Source organism: Nelumbo nucifera, chromosome 4 (genome assembly GCF_055504915.1).
Source record: "Nelumbo nucifera cultivar China Antique chromosome 4, China Antique-T2T, whole genome shotgun sequence".
NCBI classification, from domain to species: domain Eukaryota; kingdom Viridiplantae; phylum Streptophyta; class Magnoliopsida; order Proteales; family Nelumbonaceae; genus Nelumbo; species Nelumbo nucifera.
The window spans coordinates 13,837,248-13,859,081 of NC_142652.1; the positions used below are offsets into that span (position 1 = coordinate 13,837,248).

A 21,834-nucleotide genomic window follows, 5' to 3' on the forward strand; every position below is an offset into this window, starting at 1 on the left:
TATATATAAGGCTCGATTAAGCTCGTGATTCTCACGAGCCAAGCTTCACTAGGCTTGAACTTGGCTTAAATTGAGCCAAATTGAGCTTTTAACGAGATAGACTCGAATAACGCATGAAAAGCTCGAGCCTAGTGAAGCTTGGTTGTGTCACTTGTGTTACTGGTTGAATTAGCGAGAAGGCCACAATGCTAAGGGTGCTGATAAAATATCAAACCAAATCAAGAAAACCAAACAAAAAAATTTCGATTAATTGAATTGGCTGGATATATATATATATATATATATATATATATATATATATATATATATATATATATATATATATATTATCTATATATAAATATGCGATATTTACAATTATCTATTTGTAATATATTATAAATATGAAAAACAAAAATAAAATGGAGAACCCAACCGATCAACTGGTTCGATTTAGTTTCAATTAGAGGATTCTCAAAAACTTGTAGTATCGGTTCGGTTTAGTTTCAAAAAAGAATCATTGAACCGTGAACACTAGTCTAAGGCCTTATTTGTTTTTGGGTCTACTATCCACGTTACCGGATTACCCACAAGACATTACAATAGGGGTAGATAGCGTTCTAAGGCCTTGTGTGTTTTTCGGAAGTGAGGGCACGTAAATTGGTGGGTTAGGGAAAATAAATAAAATAGCATTTATATTTTGGTATTAATTAATTTCGTGAAAATAATAATTTTCGAGGGTTCATTTAATTGGACAAATAAGACCATCCTGAGACTTTGACAAATCACTTATCCATATATACCGATAATTGTTAATACGTAATGGAATTCGCGTTCTGTGCACCCATGTGTGCTCTGGACGCGTGAACCCGCGAATCAGAGTCCTCCATGTCAATCAGGAAAAGGAATATGTACCGTTAACGTTTCAAGTGCCGTTAATTGGGTTTAGCGGTTCAAGCAGCCGCAAAATGACAAAATGGAGATCAAAACCCCTGACAAACTTCATTTTTGACTTTTCCCTTTATGTTTTCCCCTTGGAGACCGAACCCTACCCACACTGTGACTCGAACCAGTGGCCGCCGCCGACGATGGCGAGAGCTCCAATGGTACGTTTCTCTCTTTCTCTTTTTCTTCTTCATTCATCAGATGCGCTGGTTTTGAGTGCGCATTTATTTATATTGACAGTAAACCTCTTCATGGCCGGGCTCGAGTTTAGCTTTTGCCATATACACAATACCGAATTTATTCAACTGAAGTTCTTTGAGTTCAGGTCTCTAATAAATAGTTTGGTCACTTGGTGGTTAGGGATAATAAAAAATTTTGAAAGATTCAAGATGATTGAACATGCAAAGAAGAGATCGAAGGTTCCCTAATTTTGGACTATGCAAAGGAGAATCAATAGAGTACTTGAACCCGTGGAGCTAAGCGGAAGATTCAAAAAGATGTTGAATCCGTGTTGTTGCCTATGAATAAATCGATTTTTGGTGGTGGATTCGAGTTCATCCCATCGCCGCCTTTGATGCTTTATCAGAATTTGAAGAGCAAAACCGAAGAATTATCAATGGACGAGCAAATAATTGGGCCAAAGGGGTGTGATGTGTGAACTGTGAAGGAGCTGGGGGCTTCGGTGAATATTGAATAGAGATGATAAGGGAGGAGTCTAGATCAGATTCTTACAAAGGAGCGCTCTGTGAGGGACAGGGAGAGTATCATTTGAGTCTGAACTCCGAATTGCGGACAAAAAAATCGTCGGAGCTCTCCTTGTTGCCGTCGATGGCTGCCAGAGAATACAGGGGAAAAGCAAATAGGGTTTACTGCATCGGTCACTTGAAGGTTTCGGTGGAAGGAGGAAAGCTCTAGAGGAAATCACTCAAAAATCTCGCAGTATGGGTTTGGCTCTGGTTTGTATCCGGTTGAACCGTCGAATCCAAGTTAATGGCGCATTTGACTGTTAACATTTGAATAATCGACGTGGTCGAATCCTATTGGCGGGTTCACTCGTCGAGTGCACCCACGGGTGCACAGAACGCGGACTTTTCGTAATGCAATAATATTACCCTTTCAATAGTGTCACTGTTTTTTTGGATAAAATAGTTATTTCACAACTTTACATGGGGAATAAGTATTTTCTTGCCTGATAAATATATTTACCCACGTAAATGACTTGCGGAAACGTGAACAAGGCCTAACTAGGCCTAAGTAGGTTGAGTTGAAGATTCAGTTATTGATTCAACTACTTTGAAGCGCTTTCCATAAGCTATTTAAAGAAATTGTAGCGGATGCTCGCGGGGAAGCAATCAAGCCATTCAAATGACTGACCTACAGCGGATTTGGGCTCATCGGAATTTTTACAAAAGCCAACTGGCAATAGCTTATACGCTGTCCTTATTGGGCCCGGGCTCTGGAAAGCCAGAAGCCGCTGCGCTTCAGCCCTCCCCTCCCAACCGGGCATTCTAACCTGTGGCTCTAACCGTTTGTAGAGCGTACTTACGATCTGGTTTCGGACGGAACTTTCAAGTTCCTTCGTCTGCCATATAGCGGGTAGTGCACTGTAAGCTATAAATAAGGTGAAACATTGCAAAAAGGCGGGAAAAACGAAGATGCTCGAAGTTCTTAATGGCGGGAGCTGATTCTCAGAAGCATCTCTTGACATTCATTCGCGATTTTGCCTCGGAAAAGTCCCATGGAGGTGATTTCATCCATTGCTTATGGTTTCTGTTAATGATATATTCCTTGATCCGTCTTTCCTTTTCCGGTCTCTGACAATATCACCTAAATATCCTTGAAATGTTAATCTATTCAGAACGAAGATTAGATGGTCTCAAAAGGAGAATCCAAGATCTTCAATCTGAACTAGGCGCTGCTAACGTAGAGCATGGAGACACCAAACGCTCCAAAGAAACTACTGAGCAGGAGCTCCAAGGCTATGAAGTGGAATTATCTTTGAATGAAGCCTCCATTCAAGCCTTAGAGGTTTTGATAGCTTATTTTTTGACTTGGTGATCAGGTGGATCTATCCTCTCATGTCATCACAGATTCACATATTTCTGTTGGAATTACCTTCAGGCCAGGATTTCTGCGATTCAAGATGAGATATCGAAGATTGGGTATGACTTGGAAGCTCTTAAGGCACGGGTTTCCGCTCTAAATAATTTATTTACTTATATTTTTTATGATAAATGTTCTCGAAATTGGTTATGCGCACATTTTTGTCCAACTGAAATCTTCTTACTGAGATTGCGTGAATTTTGGAAAATGGACGTGTGTGTATAATTGCGCTTACATGATGCACAGAACGACGAAGAAATTTCACGGTATGGTCTAATTTTCATCAATGCCTTTTTCCATTTTTATCTGTTTAAAATTGAAAGAATTGTTTTCCGCTTTCTGACTGTTCCTTATTATTCCTTATTATTGTCCATGCAGAGACAAATTTATTACCGAAATGTTCGAGTTCAATAAAAAGATAAGGTTCGCTCATCTATAATATTTTATTTCTTTCTTTGTTGCCCATTCCATTTCCAACAATATGTGCTTCACAAGGAAACATGGATGATAGTTGGATTTATAAATTCAACAAAGAGCCTAGATTACCAAATATTGGGCCATGACAATAGATTCCTGCCACCCTCCCACTGTTCATTGAATATTTCATTTAATTTCTAATCAAATTTCACGAATTACAATCTCTCAAAAGGAGGTTTGGCTTGTAACCCAACTTGATACCATCTCTCTTCTAACCGTGGTATTTGATTTGGTCTGAGGTCACTTAACTGAAGCACAAATGTAGGAAAGGAAAACATGGAAATGCTATTCGATTCATTCATTTGTCTAGGTCACCTTTAGTTCATGTACTTTACAATAGGTGTTATTTTCTTGACCAATGTAAATCAATTAGTCCAAAAGTTCATTTGCCTTCTTTCCAGTTTGACGATAATTGTGTTTTTATACTTGTAAAGAAAAGGGTATGGCTTTCAAGTTTTTATACTTGTTAAAGTTGTGCTAGACATTGTGCCTCAAGTGAATATCTAAATTTTGTCTCAGAATTGGGTTGTAATACCATAGCTGGAAGAAATATGGGTCCAGTAGTAACTCTCAACTTACCCTTGCAGGCAATTTCAAGAAACAAATGCTCATGCTTCTCATAAAGAAAAATGCCTTGAGCTTTCATCAGATCATGGTATGTGGGGTTAATTCTGGACATTAATTGTGAAAATATCATACTAGATTTGCATGTGCAGTTACAATGACAGGATGTTCAGTTTGTGACTAGTTTTCTCCACTTTTGGGGACAATGCTGCTACATAACTGGAATTTGCTTAGAACTTGTCTTTAATGTATGGTCAGGTTAACTCTGCTAATCCATATTCAGTCTTAATTTGAATATAAAACTTTATGAAGCTATGTAAGTGATGATTAATGCCTTTTTGTTGATATTTCACATTTGACTTTATGAGGTAACAAGACATTCAATCGATCCATTAATACATAAAAATGTTTTCAATGTTGGGGACAAAAATGATTTCATCCTCCATTTGATATTGGTCTACTCATTCATTTGCTTACCGTATGCCTCATCGGTATGTACAATCTTGTGGATGATTATGTACTTTGTTAGATATTTACTCCATTTCTATGGTAGAAAAATATCTTATTTTGATCACATAATTCACTAATGCTTTGTAATTCCAGGTTAGGAGCTTGATAACTACATCTAAGTTTTTGGAGTGGGACTTGCAATTTATGGGCTATGAACTTGGTAGCTCTATCTAGGATGTTCAAAAGCCAAATTAGATGTTTACTCTAAAAAGTAGAAGGGAGAAAAGAAGCGCTATTTTTGTTTCTTCATGCAACAGTCTTCTCGTTTTCTCTCCTCTTTCCAGAGAATTTGGACTGGAATATAGTCATAATTTTTATTCTTGTTGCTTCTCAATTTTGGTTCCTGGTATTGAAATGAATTCTGTTGTTGAAGTTCTTCTACATGCTCTAACTGTGTTAAAACTTAAGACATATAAGGAAATGCCTGAATTGTGGAAGTGTCATAACTAACACTGAGAATGTTGACTTTACCAAATAAATCATCAAATATGGTGTATATAATACAGAAGTGGAACTTTGGTAATTATGGTGCTTATCAGTAGTAACTAGGTTAACTACATAAATGTTAATGGCAAATTGGTTCACCTTTCCAAAAGAAATTATGCATGATATTCTTTGCTTTGTTTTGTAAATTTCGAAGGGAGTAGTTTTGATTTGCTTTTGAAGCAGGCCACATGCTTGAGGACAGGCAAGCGATGCTTGATACAGGAGTTGCTTTAAAAGGTCTTGAGGATGAGCTTGCACACATCATTTCTCAAACTCACATGGAGGAACAACAGTACCAAGAAGAGCAAACTCTTCATGAGAAGGTGAGAAGTTGGTCCACCATTTTTCTTTGGGCTGGTAATCATACTATGCTTTACTTATGGTGGAATCAAACTTATCTTCTGATACTGTTCGTGGTAGAATGGATTATCTTTTGCTATGCAAATTTTCTTAAAGGGTTCATATGCCATGCATTATGATATATTAGGGCCCGTTTGGTTCGTGGGAATGGGTGTCTGGAATCAGACTTGAAATGGCCCATTCTGATTCCAACAGTTTGGTTGGGCAGAATCTGAATCCCATTCCCATTCCTGGTGGAATGGCCATTCCTCCCCCTCCCTTGGGAAGGAGATCTCATTCCAGCTGATTCCAATTCCGATTCCGAATCCTGTCTGAACCAAACAGGCTATGGGAATAGACCATTTCGATTCTGATTAGAGGGATTTTGATTCTGATTCCGGAAGCAAACCCAACGGACCCTTATTTCTTCTATGGTATACATCTTTGTACAATTGTTGCGAAACACTAGTTTAAGGAAGAATAATAAGGTTTACTAAGGAATCAATTCAAAACACACACACACGCAGACACACTACCGCAGATCATTACAGCCCAACCAGAAGGTAAAGGAGGGGCCTATTAATCTCACAATTTTAGTCTGCAACACTTTATTTTTGTCTGACTATATTTTGACATATTATGAAGGATCATGCATTGCTAGTGTAATCTAGCTTGTAGGCTCTATGCTTTCTGCTTTAGTGACTGATCAATATTGTGATTATTTTTAATACTAGTAAGTGGGCACATGCGTTTCACGTGGGAGATTGTCATGATAATGATTAAAGTATGGAAAATTAAAAAGAAATTGAAGAAAAAATTTCAACACAGGGCTCACATATAACAAGAAACTCATCTGGATGAGGTTGTTCAAAGAATCACGTGGCAATGTAGATGGTATTGTTACTTGCCAAAAATCAGTCTTGGGTTGCCTCTTGAGCTTCCATTGAATATGAATCTAGGTATTCAATGTTTTTGGGTTGATCAAAAAATTAATGAGACACCCTAATTCTTGTCTGCCCAACACCTGCAATCACTTGCCATTTCCTTAGATGTCAGGCATTACTTAGGCACACTTATGTTGACACCTAGCCTTAACACCATGAAATGAATTAGAAAGGTACTCTCCTAGCCAAGAAGGTTTTTTTTTTTTCCTTTTTTTGACAATAAACTGAAATTGATAAAATATCAGAAGGTTGCAACAAACAGTAAAGAAGTTTTACCAATAAATAACACAAAAGGAAAATTGATAACATAAAATATCTGCAGCTACAAGGTCTAAAGTTGGCCAAAATTAACACCAAAATCTGAGCATTCCAAATGTTTACACTCTGTATGGTAAATCTGCTACTCTATCATCAGGAAAAAATTCACTGTTTCCCTTCAAAGATCCTTCTGCTCATTTCCTTCCAGATCCCAAACAATTAATTAACCATAAATTGAAGATGTTTATCCCACATCGATTTTGAAGTCTGCATTCTGATTCGTTATTAATTAGGGTACGGAGTTTGTTTGCACCTGTCCCTATGGTTTTGAAACCAGGCTTCAACTTCTTGTGGTTTCAACTTCAGCTGTAAAGCCAACGCTTCCTTTTGTTTCTGCCCCCAACACAAAATATCAAAATAGGAAAATTGTCAGTGATAAGTAAAAAAAAAAACAGACTGCAATTGCATGGAAGATTATAATCGAAGAGGGTTATCATCTGCGAAGGAATGAGTTACAGGATTCAAGGTCTGGTTCTGTCCGAAACTCTCCCAGTAGACGAGATAGTTCTTTTGTGAGGTGGAGCTTCTTACGGTGAGGGCCTTCACCACCACCACCACCCAAGCTGGTCTCTTCTTCTTCTGCACTTCCCACTTCTTCTGTGCCTGAGGGGATTTGATTTATGTCCAGCTCTTTCATCACGCTACCACCATCTGTAAGGAAGATGAAGATTTGAATTAGTGTTTTTCCATGTTTAGCAATGAAACCCATCTGTTGGAAACCAGAAAGAAAATAAAAAAGGCCGAACATTTACAAGTGGATTGGATTACCTATTAAGAGTGAAAAGATCGATCCAGTATCCTCCAGAAATCCATAAAGAAAAAGAAGAGACTCACGTGTTGGCAGAAAGCCAAGACTCCATTTGAAAGTAAACTTGATCAAAAAGAAAGAAAGAAAAGCAGACAAAACGTACTTTAATGTGAGCAAAAAGAGAGGAAAAGAAGAAACAAGCAAAACTAAAATGGAAGAAAACCCAGCTATAAACCAGATCCAAGACATATACATAAATCGATAGACAGAGATTAAAAAAAGTCTAGTAAATTCGAAGGATTGAAAGAATACAGGTTTTAATTCATCAAAAAAAAAAGAATACAAGTTTTAACATTACAAATCATAAAAGAAATCGAAAGCCCATAAACAGAGGAGGCACGAACTTGAATAAATGAACATAGTGATAAAACCCTTGAAAAATTTGCTCTCTCTCAGCATCGCCATCTTCATTGAATTTTCCAGAACCACTGGTGTTCTCATTGCCAACCTCAACCGTGTCTTCTCGGCCTCCACCTCCACCTCCATGCTTGCCGCTGCTGGTGTGCCGGCATCTCGAAAAACACTGGCCTTCAAGCAGAACCCAAAAGAAAATGAAGGAAAAAAAATCAAAAAGAACTGAAAAAGATCAACTAAATTAAAAACCAAAAGGTTTTTTTTTTTTTCCAGCCACTCCCACCTTCTCTAACAACGACGGACATCACTGCAACTACGACACCCTCTTGTTGCTGGCTCCCCTCTTGGGTAGCTGTCTTGGGTTTCTCTGCATACTCTGATTTTCCACTTTCTTGTCCATCCTTATTATAAGAATGGCAGAAGTAGAATAATAACCATTCATAGATAAACCATCGTGGAAGCGTTGATCTCTTTGAATGTAGGAGATGAAACCGCTTGGAGGAAAGGTACTCAAAAGTGGGAGATGAAACCGCTTGCAAGGAAGCTACTCAGAAGTGGAATAATAGTTTGTGGGAGATAAACAGTTTGAGTTTGTGGGAGAGAGGGCACTGTTTTCCGGTTTCTAATCCAGTGAGAGTAAAGGACATATATGCCCTCTACATATGCATAGAGAGGGGGGCAGAACATGTCCAATGAAAATTCCAGAAATAGAGGGTGTTCGCTCTTTTATAAGTAGTATAGATCTTAGGCAACAATTCAAATCTGAAAGATATTTCGCATCAAGTTGACTTCATGTTTTTCTGCTTGTTTTTTAACTCTAAGAAGTTATAGATTGACATTTACTTAAGTAGCTCTTCTTGCTTGTAAGGATTATTTTTTAATAATTCATACACCTTTGGCATAAAATGAAAATTTGGCTGCACAAAAAGCTGAAAGAATCTTTTTTTTTGTCAGACTCATTTTATATTTTCTGTTAAAACATCATGAGATTTTCTTAAATTATATAATCTATGTTATACCATTTCCAAAGTTTGTTCTTATTTACTTTTTTTCATTGAGGATCATTTCCATTACGGGACTCAGCAAGTAGTAACCTGAGGAATACTCAGCAAGATCACGCTTTTGCTGGATTTGCAGTATACTAGATTTCACCTTCTTATTTAATGGTTTTGATATTCTTCATAAAGTGATGAGAGGTCACTTATGCTTTGGATATTAAAACTGCCTTCAGGTCCAGCCGGAGTTTGTTCAGTCTGAAAGGCAAGTGTTCTTAATGGAGGAAATTGTGAAAGAAATGAAAGAACTTGAGCATATCACAAGATATCCTTTTCATCATAGTAAAAATAGATGCACTACCTGATACAGCGGTAACAAATTTGGTAGCATTATTGTGGCCCATGTATCAATTGATTAATGGCACTAAGATTTGTGGAAGTGACAATATGAAGATAGAATTTCTCGGGTTGCTAGTGCTTGATATCTGAGAATACTGTGATAAGATACCGGCTTGTGCATTGTTGTCCATTGCCAAGTATGTTCCTTTGACAGCCAAAAAAGCAGATTTCTGAACTAGAAGAGTCATGTGCATCTCTTGGTGAGGAGTTGCAGAGGAGATTTTTGTGCCCCAGCTGTCATCTAGATAATGCAGGAGCATTGGGAGGAATACTTCAGGCAAATGAGAGAAACTGATATCATTTATCTTGGCTGCTTAGGTTACATGGTCTTTAAATGTTGTTACCTCCCATTGGAAAAATTCTCCTGGTAAAGCACAAAGGAAGTGTTGCTGTCAGGGGCTCTACAAAATCAAACCTAAAGCTTATTGCTTTGGTTAATTGATATGATGCCCAGCTAGTTGTTAAAGGCTTCACAGGATATTGTAACCATTTTGATGGGATTCTCTCTGTTTAGAAGACGAAATGCTTTAGAGTTTTGTTAGTTTTGACTGCACAGAGGTATATAATACCTGCGAAGCAGTCATTTTTAAACCTGTAAAAATCAGTATGGTTTCTGTGGGAAAGAAGTTTCTATTGTATGTAATAAAGATGGCTAGATCTTCTTATGTCTTTATCTGTTTCTTTGCTTTTAGGGAGGTTTGAGAGGGATACTCCCTCCTGAAGTCTTGAATGGCTAGGGATCAGTGGTTATTTGTCTTTTCTTTCCTTCTCCAGCAACTTAGGAACATGGAAACCAACTGAAAGAGTGAAGGGACCCACATGGTAGGGGCCTGAGCCCCACATCAAAAGGTAGCTCCTCTATTAGCAACGGTCACTTATTACATTCATTAGTCAATGTGTTATCTGCTAACTTGGGAATGGAAGCATAGCAAAGCTGCTGTAGGCCCAAAAAGTTAGGGTGCTTAGCACCATGGTTTTCGAATGGTCGTTGATCCGGACAGTTGGACTGTTTGGCCTGGAGAGACTGGCCAAGCAACCAGTTCTGTTTCATCCCTGAACCATTCTTTTACCAAAGACCGTTGACTTGGTCAGTGACCCACTGACGTGGATGGTTGAACTGTCAACCTGTTTGATCAAACGGGATTTCTTACTCACTTTTACTACCCACTCTCAACTTGTCGTGAATTGCAGCCACACATCTCTCAATTCATGGCGGGTAGAGAGTGGGTAGGAAAAGTGATTAAGAAATCTGGGTTCCGGTTTGACTCAGACAATAGATTTTTAGTTATTTTATATTTTAATTATTATTTTTTTATTTTTTACTTTTTAAATTTCAGCATGCTGATCTGTTTGGACCAGATGGTTAAACTGTTGACCTAGAAAGTGGTGGCCAAAATGGTTCTGATTCCAGGTTGGCTTCTTTTAAACCATTAAGGCCCCATTTCCTTTTGGTAAGTTATTTACTTGGGCAAATGCAATTACTTGGGTAAGTTTTTCCTGGGAAACATTTACCCGGGTAAGTGCATTTACCCATATTCTTTTATTTCTCATGTAAATAAGGCAATGGCCATTTTAGCCATAAAAATCCATTATTAAAAAGGGCATTTTTGTCCCATTTAAGTGTTGGCAACTTTCCCTTTAAGGTGAGAAAGTTATTTATCCACCTAAGAGATGGGTAAGTGATACCCAAAAAAATAAACTTCCATAGTCCCTACATAAATCTGAAAAAAGGACATGTGATTCTTGGTCAATGGGAACCAAAATCCTATTGACCAATTTTTTCCCCTCTCAAAATCTGAAAAAAGAACGCCCCCTAATTGGCACCGAATAACCCAATGTGTCTTTCCTTCTGTTTCAATAACTAGTACTTGCTACGTTAACCTGTTAGACTATTAAGTGTTGAAAAATGTCAACTAAAATATAAAGGAACCATTAAAAAACATGAGAGATACATGACCCGGCCCCTCCTACATGTAAATAGCAATTTGGAAATAAATGGAAGGGGTGAGTGAAAGAACAGAAGATTTAGAGGTTTTGGCTTTATGAGACATTACATAAGCTGTAATTACATCAGTCCTATTAACATAAACTAAAGATATACTATCAAAAAGTTCCGACATTTATCCATAAGTTCCAATACGGCTATACCCTAGCGGTTAGCTGTATAACGTAGATTGGCATCCCCATCACAAATAGTTAAAATTGCGAGAATCGAGATTAGGAATAGGTACCTCATTATTTGTTACAACTTACAATTAAGAGTGCAAATTGGGTGGGGCAGTGGGGCTGAGTTGGGAATTTGTTGAGTTTTCAAATAAGCCCAAACCCTAACCTTAGCCCGGTGTAGTTGAAATCCGGCGACCCAACCAGCAGTTTCAGTCACATTAATTTCGTGGAGTTATACCAAAAGTACCATAATACGTATTGCCCCAGTATCTAAACACGTCTCAGTCATACCCACCTTTCTTATAAATGAATGAAACTTGAGCTTCAAGGAACTTTTGCCAAGATTCCTTCCATACAACGGTTTAATCTCTGCATTAAAATATGTAATATTGTAATGGGCCTAATGGTCGACCGACAATGATTTACTAATATTGCCACTTCTGCTAGTATACACTAAATTAATATAGAAGTATAGATTATAATGTGGCATAATCCAATAGTATCGGTTCATATCTATTTAAGTTCCAGAGCATCGAAATTCTATTATTTTTTGTGTGTTTTGATAAATTTAGCATCCACAATTGAGGTACAAGCTCATTCCTCTATCAACACCGAGCAACAGGACTCTGATCTTTAACTGGTCGCATTTTATTCATATTCGCACCACTTGCAAATTAGTGCAGAATGTCCTAGACCCATGGTTCAAAATATCGATACAGGGCAATACATCGGTAGGGTGTATTGGCCTGTATCGGTATTGTTTTTTCTTTTGTTTTATTATTTTATTTATTTTTAATCTAATTCAGAGGGGCCGATCTATCCCTTGAATCACTCGCAGACCTGAAATATCCTTTGTAGGAATATATCGAGAAGGCTCCGATATAATATGTATCGACCAATATGAGCCGATATATATCGAAATTTTGAACATTGACTGGGAGTTTGAGTTGTAGCTTAATTGGACATTGCTGTGTAACTAAATTGCAAGTGTGACTGGTCAATGGTGGTTCTACTGACTTCAAAAAAAACGGTGGTTAGGTGTTAAATGAATTATTAATCTTGTATCTACTATATCCATATTAGAAAGAGGAAGGAGGTGAGGGGTTGTCTCACCATAGAGTCATATGAATCTCCTTCTCCTTTCATTTTTCACACGCATGGTTATTTATTTTTAATTCTTTCCATACAATATCTTTCCCACATCATAGATTTACCCCCAATAATAAATATAAGAAGTTAGAAAAAAAGTCTCATTAGATCTCAATTGTCTCTAATAAAATTCACCATTACTTTCTCCATTATGACCATTCTTGAAACTCTCTCTCTCTCTCTTTCTCCAATAGTCTATGTTTGGAACGCCTCCTCTCCCCTATTAAATCTCTTTTTTCCTCTTAAATCACTCTTTAAGTTTTGTCCTTGATCAGTTTTTTTTTTTTTTTTTTTTTGGGGTGGGGGGGAGGTAAGTTAAACAAGAAAATGAGATAGGAAATAGAAGAGGTAGGGTTTGGAGAGAAAAGGCCTGGGAAGGCTTGGGTCTATTGCAGATTTTTTAAAGAAAAAATAAACATTTATTTTAATTTTGGGAGTTGAAGCGTTAGAGAGTGATACTTGACATTTTTGTTCAAGGTTGCTTTTATTTATTTATTTTTTGTGTGGGGGTGGGGGGTTGAGGACCCACTTTATTATGTTTTTGGCCCTGACTTCACTTACTATATAAATAATGGTTTTAACAAGAATTTTTTTTTTTTTTTTTTTTGGGGGGGGGGGGGGGTCTTAACCATTTTTGACCCTTGCCTGAAGCCAAACAGATGCCAAGACCCAAATATGTCATCCCAAGCTGACAGATTTCCATTTAGCCTACAACAAAAACCTGAAAAATACTCATATCATCCGAGGCAAAGTGAAGAGTCCTCTTGACATAGAGCTCACATGGACCTCCTATCCCTCTCATTTCTCATACGTGGTTATTTATATTAAGTTAAATTATTAAAAATACCAGACGTCCCAATAAACAACCTCCAATATCTTAATTTTCTCTAAAATCCATCATCTCTTGATAAAATCATTCAAAATGTTTGTGATATTTTTCTACTCTCCCATTAAATTCTTTTTTTCTTCTGAAATTTCTCTTGATCTCTTTTGGCTCTCTTAATAAAACAGGGATATAATTTAAATGGTTTGGATCAGGTTAAGGGTCAATTTAACCCTAAACATGGACACTGGCCTGGACTCAAAGTAATGTAAAAATCCAAATTTGCCAATCCAAAATTAACCTAATATCCATTCAACCTGATGTATTTGCATGGATTTACTTGCTGGTTATTATTACTAAAAAAACAGGACTATTAGTCATTACTCCCACGCGGATTTTTGGCTATCGGGAGTCTTGAAAGGGCTGGGACTAGACAAGGACCTAACATCCTTCGTTTTTCACTTTTTTGCACAAAGTGACCTCTCTCAGAACCCACGTTGTCAGCCGAATGTTTCATTATGTTACCAAGCATTCAAGCAATGACCCCTATTTCTGGTCTTGATGTTGTTCCTACTTCCTAGTTTCTCTTTTACGATTTGTTAGGTCACTATATTTCTGGGTTCACTTTAATTGGATATGTTATAACTAATACATGTACAGTTTTGATAGGACAAAAGCTTGTCCTTCGATGCAAATTTGATTGCAATGTTCCTTCTATTTTCTGTGCTTTAAATTTCATATAAAAGGGTGAACAATTTTCTCATCTCCACAGGTTCCTGAGTTCATCTTAGTTTCTATCCAAGGTGTGGTGTGGCCAGACCAATCGTCCGCCCTCCCCCCACCACTGGGTCAAGCCTCATTTGTTGAATAAGTTCCGACAGATTAATTGAAAAGCAAAACCTGGATGAATCTTCAATTTAGGCGAATCACAGGTTCACAGGCGCTAGCATTGTGGTTCAACTCTCTATTTCAAAGCCAACCACAGGTCCCACTTCTAATTAAACTATCAACAAACCTTTTGCACTGTTGCTTAACGTGTGCAATGGGAGGGATTTTTGTTTGCATTTGATGCCTTAAAGGGTTGATCATTGATGTGGACATGCATTGTCTTCAACCTGATAAATTAATGCTTTTTAGTCTCAATTCTAATAAAACCGAAACAAGCACATGCTCAGTTCAAACCACAATGTTCTACCATATTATATGTTTTGTCCAAAATCCCGGTAGTTGAAACGGTAGAAGATGGTCATTTATCCTTTCATTGCATGGTTTTTTTTAAGGTAATCTCTGTGACAGTCATAGAGCCATGGGTGCAGCTTAAAAAAGAATTGTTGATCAAGATCTAGTGGGTTAATCATAACCTTCTAATCTGCTGACTTATCTTTTAGATGAAGGCAACCATCATGCATATCAAGCTGCATGTTGCAACTTGCAGGTTAGGTTTGAAATCATCTCTTCAATTTCGAGAGCGAAATCATTGATCCAAATTACTAAATCTATGAAAGTTAAACCAATGGTCTGATCTTATAACCATTCAATAATTCTCAATAACTAAAAACATGAAATAGAAAAAAAAAATACAAATCCTTTAGATGAAGTCACCGGATGGGCAAAGATTTCATGAAATCCTTTAGATTTCATGTAAAACTTGCTTAGATCTGGGGTTATTGTTGTTGCAGTCGAGAATTTGGGTCATAAGTTGGACTGTTGGATGACCCAAAATTTATTTTTGCAATTCAGGACGAGAATTGCAGCCACACATCTCTCAACTCATAACAAAGATGTGTGGCTGCAATTCAGGAGGATAGAGTGGATTGAAAAAGTGAATAGAAAATCCGGTTTGGTTTTGTGATATTGAGAGCTTTTTAATTTCATCAAATCAAAAGGGCAAGTAAATATTCATTTTTTTCCTTGTCCAATCCAACACACTAAACTAAAAAGTTGTTACAACTTTCAAGGACTGCACAAGTAGGTAATACCCACTTCTCTCTCTCTGTGGTGAGCTGTTACAAATTGGGATGATTTGCTTCTTATATGGGCACCTCACACCGACTTTACAGTCACATCTCACCGTCTATTGGGAGAATCTCCCATAAATAATAACGTATAAATAAGGGAGATGTTTGTAATACATGGTGGGTGTGAGATGCCCTATGTGATGAGCAGATCCAGTCTCAGCTGTTACTACCTATCTTGTCATCTAAAGAAAAATATGTAAGATTAAATAATAGAACAATAATATGAATCGCCATTACTGCCTCAGTGTCTGAACATGGTTAGATCTGTTGACATGTATATACAAATTCAATTAAAAATAATGAAATGGGTGAAGAAAATAAAAGCATGTTCTGGATTCTAGTTTGTCATCTAAGTAATAACTTCTTAATTCATTTGATTTAGAGAGGAAGCCAAAGAACAGTCTATGATTGCCTTTACTACTTCCATGTGTAACCATTAATGCTAATGAAAATTATAATCCAACCTAGCATTATCCATTTAACGTGGTCATAGAAAACCCCCAAAATGTGTGGGACCATCACGATCATGATCATCAACAGCAGCAGCACAGCAGTGCCCTAGAAGACAGGTCCATCAAAATATCAAATGACCCTCCCAATCATCTGCACACAGTAGCAAAGCGTAGCCTTCTCCTTTCCTTTTCTTTAATTGTAAGGCAGCCCATCCCAGCTCACACCTCCTTATGCATCAAATAAAAGTGAGCTTAATTAAAGAACAGAAAGTTTCCCAACTGAAATTATTGGATGGAAGACATGGTCATAGCTCTTAGAAGAAATAGGGTCGGGTTGGATTCGATCATATTCAATTGGAAATGCTTGTTGGTTGGAATCAGATTCATGTTCATGAATGAGTGAATGACTAGTGGTGTATTGCTTTGGTTTCATGTGTCCTGTCTTCCTTTTACCACATAAAGCCAAAATCCCTTGATTTCATACCTCATTTCCATGTAACCGATTAACCTTCCGCGATCCTGTGGTTGATGACGAATTCACAGCAGTTGGGGTGCTGTTTGCCTCCTGGTCAAGGAACACAACATAACTCCTCTCCTATCTTCTCTCTGTGTTGTCTCTTATCACTCAGCTGACGAGTCGCCCGCTGACAAGTCACAACATATATATAGCTAGCTAGCCTCATTAATTTATTTATAGTTCATGCATCCTTACATTAACCAACAATGTCATCCACAGCTAGCTAGTTGAAATGAAAAGATGAAAATGAGAAACAGTAATTAAAGATTATTTGTAAATACATTCATTGGATTGGATTCCTTGTTGGTCACATCATATATTATCGATTATTTCTATTCGTGTTTGCTGTAGGCAATTTGTCGTCGTCCTCACGTGAAAATTCCCTTTCCATTGGAATTGAGGCTGGGGTTGGTTCTTTATCCATTTTCGTCTGTGTTCTAATAATTCCCTTGAATCCTTGATTGACGTAACCAGCCAAAACCCATGGGTCTGTTTGGAAGGTGCCCATAAATGGGCTAATTCATGATGCTGCCTTAATTTCGTTCGAGGGAAATTGTCTAGAATTCATAATGAGTTTTTAGCATTTTTCTTAAATTCATCACAATTTTTCAAAACGTTCATGGGACCCCATGTTAGTGAGTTTTATTTTCCAAAATTCACCTTAATGCACCATTAGTGTTTCTTAATAGAAATAGTCATATCAGCATAAATAACAATCTTCCATGACCAAATTACCCTTGAGTGGCGAGTTAGGAAAAATGGTCATTTAGGTTAGTGTTAGACTGGGATTCTCTTTCTCTCTCTCTCTCTCTCAGATTTGGCTGCCACACCACCCTTTCTATCTCTCTCTCGCTCAGATCTTGCCGCCACACCACCTTCTCTCCTGCTCAAATCTTGAAGGTAGTCGTTGCATCACCCTTTCTCTTACTCAGATCTTATTGCCACACCACCCTCTTCAGATCTTGCCACCACACCACCTTCTCTCACTTAGATATTGAAGGTAGTGTATTTATAATTTCTGTTTTTTTTTTCCATTTTTCTATTTTCTAACATATATAAATTTCCTGTATTTTTTGTTATTTATTTGCAATTTCTGTGTTTTTCTATAATTTTCAGTGTTTTTTCTAAAATTTTTATTTTCTGATTTTGTTTTTCAATTTCTATAGTTTCTATAATTTAAAAATAATTTTTTTATTTTGTTTGAAATTTTTATAATTTTTATAATTTTTTATATTCTTTGTAATTTCTATGTTTTTATGTATTTTATATTTGAACATGTTTTTTGAAAAGTTCTGGTGAATTTAAGAGAAATGATGAAAATTCATGGTGAGATTTAGACAATTTCCCTTCTTTCAAATTAATATTAATGACCTCACTTGTACAAGAAGGATACATTTAGTGGAAGTTTTGTCTAAAATATCAAAAAGAGAGTGGCTCATAATAATTTAACTAAAAAAATTATGTTTTGGGCCCTCCCATTATAGGATGCAATTTGTCTCTTTCAGTCTTTCTAAATATGCATATTCCTATCAGCCCATAATGGGCAAATTATCAGCTCTATGGAATGGATGGTCCATGATAACCTGAAATATTGACAACAGTAAGATGGGCAGTTTGTGGTTTTCATTTATGATATTTCCTTTCTATTAATTATCATAAGAGGTGAGAAGCAGAAAATTGGTGGAAATTATCAAGGAATTTTATGAAAAATTTTAAGAACTTTCCCTCAACTTCTGTTTCTCTATTCTTTTCTGATAAAACAAACACAACCTAATAAATCACTGCTTGGTTGGTTACATGGTTTTACAGGTTGTAATAAAATGGGCATGTTTCGTTTGTCCAATATGGGCTAGTCACTGGCTAACTTATTAATCTCCACAAGTCACGTAGGTAGTAGTGGGACTGGTTGGTTGTTTGATCTTATTTATGACTTATGACTGAACTATGACCCCACGTTAATCTTGTAAATCTTGTCCATTACATTTGGTCGATGGAGTTATTTTCGAATAATTGAGAGTGAGAGGTCCAGCCAAATGAAATTTGTTTTTATAAAAGTCTAAATGAAACTTAGTGGGGTGTATCGGGCGTTTTGATACCTGTTTTTTATTTTATTTTTTATTTTATTTTTCAAAATTGGTTCAGGGGAGTTGGTTTAGGACCCTTTCATCCCTTGAACCGGTCAGACCCCGATATACCCACTGTAGGGGAGTATCAGAAGGGTCCTCGAACGATACGTATCGGCCGATCTGTAACGATATTTTGAACCTTGGTTGCTAGTTTTAAAAATAAATCAAAATCATCTTGTTTGAAAACAGATTGTTTCTTAAAACAAAAACACAAAAAATATATGTGTTTTTTTTTGAATCTGGTTTCAAAAGCATGTTTTCATCTGATTATTCAACATCATGTTCCATAAATCATATAATTTTTATAGTAGAAAATTTGTTTTTGTTTTAAAAACTAATATTTTATTGATTCTAAAAACATATATAGTTTTTTGAAACAAAACCAACTTATTTTTTCCTTGGAAAACAAAAACAGGGTTCAAGAACATATTTTGTTTTCCTTTTTGCTGATGTGGTGATCTCAAAAACAAATGAAAACAAAACTAAATACAACCTTATACAAGTTATAACAGTTGTTTTTCGTTTTCAAAAACAAAACCAACCATATTTTCAAAACCCCTCCCCCAGATTTTATAAGAGTAAAAATTTATACACATTTTAAATTTTTGATGCCAGGCAGTCTGTTAGATAGGACGCTCAGTGGAGGGGGCCGATCCTTTATATGCAAACCTCTCTCTCTCTGCCTTGATGATATTATCATATTTGTAACGTTGGTCTTATATTAATAAGTAATAGCAATGATTAAAAGGAGATCCTACGAATCAATCACTTGTAGATTTGTTTAGATTTCAAATTCTTGTCCAAAAGATTAGATAGAGGTGACGGGGGATGGAAGAAACTCGATATAAAAAAAAATGAAAATAACCCAGAGAGAGAAAGAGATCCCGTCGGAAAACTTCCTAAATTAGCTTGCATTTATCAAAAGTATTGGTGCATGCAGTATCATTATATATATTATATGTTAGCTTTTGCCATCTCATCCCTCACCTGTACACCTGGCAAGGCATGTAGAAAACGAGTCTTTTGGACTGTGAAAACGTATTTTTGTTTCTCCGTAGAAGGATATATGAGCTGAAAAAACATTATTAAGTGGGACTTTAAATGAAAAAGAAATCATACAAATACAGATACCCATGTGGCAAAAGCTTATATTATATTGAGATCTGTCACATTGAAGCTTTATGACCCATGAGACTGATGGAACCATTTACGTCCCCACCCCCTCATTTTCCATGCCTTAAAAGGCCCTCAATGCAGGGAATTTTCTATGCATAAACACTTTTTCCCCTTTAATGACATGATTGGCAATCACGCCCATACTCAGGTGTAAATGAGCATTAGCCTCTTGAAAAGCTATCAAAAGTTGTAACATATATAGCTCGCTTCACTGAACAATATAGGCTAGGCTAGGCTAGGTTATGTACCAATTTGGTTCATCATGGGTTAAGTGGTCTGAGCATTGGCTTGATCCATTGACCCATGATGTCTAAGTTGCATTTGGGTGATTCAAATGGTTTGAGGGTCTGGCTCAGTTAGTTAAAATTATGGTTTTTGAACCATTATTGATTCAGATGATTAAAACATTCCGCCTCAAAATTGTTCAGGCAACTGGTTCTATTTCACCCTTAAATTATTCTTTTTGTCAAAAAACCGTTGACTTGATTAACAGTTCATTGACCCAGATGACCAAATAATGGTTTTGGTTTTCTTTTTTTTTTTTACTTGAATTAATTTTTTGTTTTTCAAATTGCAACTGACAATCTATTTAAATCAGGCGGTCAAACTGCAGTAGTTCTGGTTCCGGGTCAATTTTTTAAACATTGGTTAAATTGGTTTGGGTAGACTTCCCTGGCTGGTCCAATTACAGAGATTTCCGTAACCTTGTGTTTGTGGTTGTGGAAGGATGTCAATGGGCAATTTTTAAGGAAAATCTCTTACCATTGGGCCAAGTGTTTGTCGTCTAGTCAAAGTCAGCCCTTCAACCACCAAGGTCCCAAACTCTCTTATTCTTTACCTTCTGATGTGATCTGATCTGATATGGATGACAAAAGAGAAGATAATGAGGGTGGATATATGTGGCTCGTTATCAGCATGGGCAGAGAGTTGTGAGGGGCAACACATCACACATGAAATTCCTTTGGGCTCGCATCTGAGCTGCCATGGCCCATGTGGTTGGGCAGCCCAATCTCTTTGGCTCAATTGACCGAGGGTCAAGAAATACTGGTCCTCATGTGGCCCAGTCATTTTCTCTTTGTTAAGCGACAGTCTGCCATTGGGCTCCATATTCATTAAAAAAGGGCACTGGCCCTATATACATGTACCGATTGAGTTGATGCATACTTTGACCGGAATCCGTTGGAATTTTCGGTAGGCCTCCAAGTTTCAAAGCAATCCTTCAACCTGAAAATAAGAAGAAGAAGAAGAAGATGATTAAAGATACAAAAAACTTTAACCATTGGGATAACAACAGCCCATGGCCCGACCCAATTGGGAAAACTGCTTTTCATTGCCTCACGTGACTCTAACTTATTCACTGTCACTTTCTTCCTCTCAAAATTAAAATAAAAATATCAGGGGATGTCAAACTAATAAATATTAATTATTCTCTTTTTCTTTTCTTTTTTTCTCCATTAACAAAAGTGAGGTGGAGAGATCCTTGCACCAGCTCACCTATTCCTTTTCCCCCTCCCCAAGTTAAAAAGGCAGAAAATAGACTCGCACTAGGAGTGCAAATGGATCGGATCATGTATTTGGTCGAATTTGGATCACCCCTGATTAGATCCTATGTTTCGATCAGAAATTGGATTGTATTCGGATTACCCCTTATCCGATCCGAAAAGATTCGATCCGATGTGTTATATATTTATAAATATATAATACATATATATATATATATATATATGTTATTTATTTATTTATAAGTATATTATTTATATTATATTTTTATAAATTTATTATATTCTTTATTTTTTGTAAAAAACATGTATATATGATAAAAATAATTAAAAAATACTTATATTTTTTTGTTCTTTCTTTATTTAATTAGTATATTTTATTTTTTAATAATTTTTAAAGAATACAAGTTAGATCAAATCAGATCAGAAGATCTGAGAGGATTCAAATTCAGTTAGAGTCCTATCAGATCTGATTGGATTGGATCTGACATGAATAGTATTGGATCGGATTCGAATATACCCTAATTCGAATCCAATCCAATCCGTTTGCATCCCTATGTATCACTGGAATTAGTTTAATGGAATGATACATCTCTACACAATAATAAAATGGGAATTTTAATTTTATTTTGAAATTAAGTAAAATCTATGACATAAATAAACCATATAATATTTTTAACATGATTG

The 21,834-nt window shown here is 36.6% G+C and overlaps 1 protein-coding gene and 1 long non-coding RNA gene across 6 annotated transcripts; one reads left to right on the top strand and one right to left on the bottom strand.

Moving 5' to 3' along the window:
* The first annotated feature begins 981 nt into the window (after positions 1 to 981).
* Positions 982 to 9,894, top strand: LOC104608000 (spindle assembly checkpoint component). 4 transcript variants are annotated; one of them, XM_088902605.1, is made up of 9 exons: positions 982 to 1,085; positions 1,285 to 2,668; positions 2,783 to 2,952; positions 3,046 to 3,108; positions 3,274 to 3,293; positions 3,406 to 3,450; positions 4,092 to 4,159; positions 5,248 to 5,387; positions 9,059 to 9,894. In XM_088902605.1, exons 2-9 carry the CDS (start codon positions 2,596 to 2,598, stop codon positions 9,185 to 9,187), a joined length of 708 nt encoding a protein of 235 aa, XP_088758731.1. In that variant the 5' UTR covers positions 982 to 1,085; positions 1,285 to 2,595; the 3' UTR covers positions 9,188 to 9,894. The 4 variants fall into 4 exon arrangements, with proteins under 4 accessions (XP_088758731.1, XP_088758734.1, XP_088758732.1 ...); XM_088902608.1 differs by lacking the exon at positions 9,059 to 9,894 and adding an exon at positions 8,911 to 9,052; XM_088902606.1 differs by having other exon boundaries at positions 986 to 1,085; positions 1,165 to 2,668.
* Positions 6,597 to 8,835, bottom strand: LOC104607999 (uncharacterized). 2 transcript variants are annotated; one of them, XR_016085218.1, is made up of 5 exons: positions 8,111 to 8,832; positions 7,818 to 8,001; positions 7,434 to 7,536; positions 7,122 to 7,316; positions 6,597 to 6,998 (listed from the first exon to the last, which is right to left on the bottom strand). It is a non-coding gene; the product is annotated as an uncharacterized LOC104607999 (long non-coding RNA). The 2 variants fall into 2 exon arrangements; XR_016085217.1 differs by having other exon boundaries at positions 7,434 to 8,001; positions 8,111 to 8,835.
* Positions 9,895 to 21,834: the final 11,940 nt, after the last annotated feature.

What these genes read in the sequence shown, in the direction of transcription:
- LOC104608000 (XM_088902605.1), top strand. Translation starts at nt 2,596, where the DNA reads ATGGCGGGAGCTGATTCTCAGAAGCATCTCTTGACATTCATTCGCGAT. An exon ending in AACGACGAAGAAATTTCACG is followed by an intron (nt 3,294 to 3,405) that starts GTATGGTCTAAT and finishes TTGTCCATGCAG; the next exon opens with AGACAAATTTATTACCGAAA. An exon ending in TGAGCTTTCATCAGATCATG is followed by an intron (nt 4,160 to 5,247) that starts GTATGTGGGGTT and finishes CTTTTGAAGCAG; the next exon opens with GCCACATGCTTGAGGACAGG.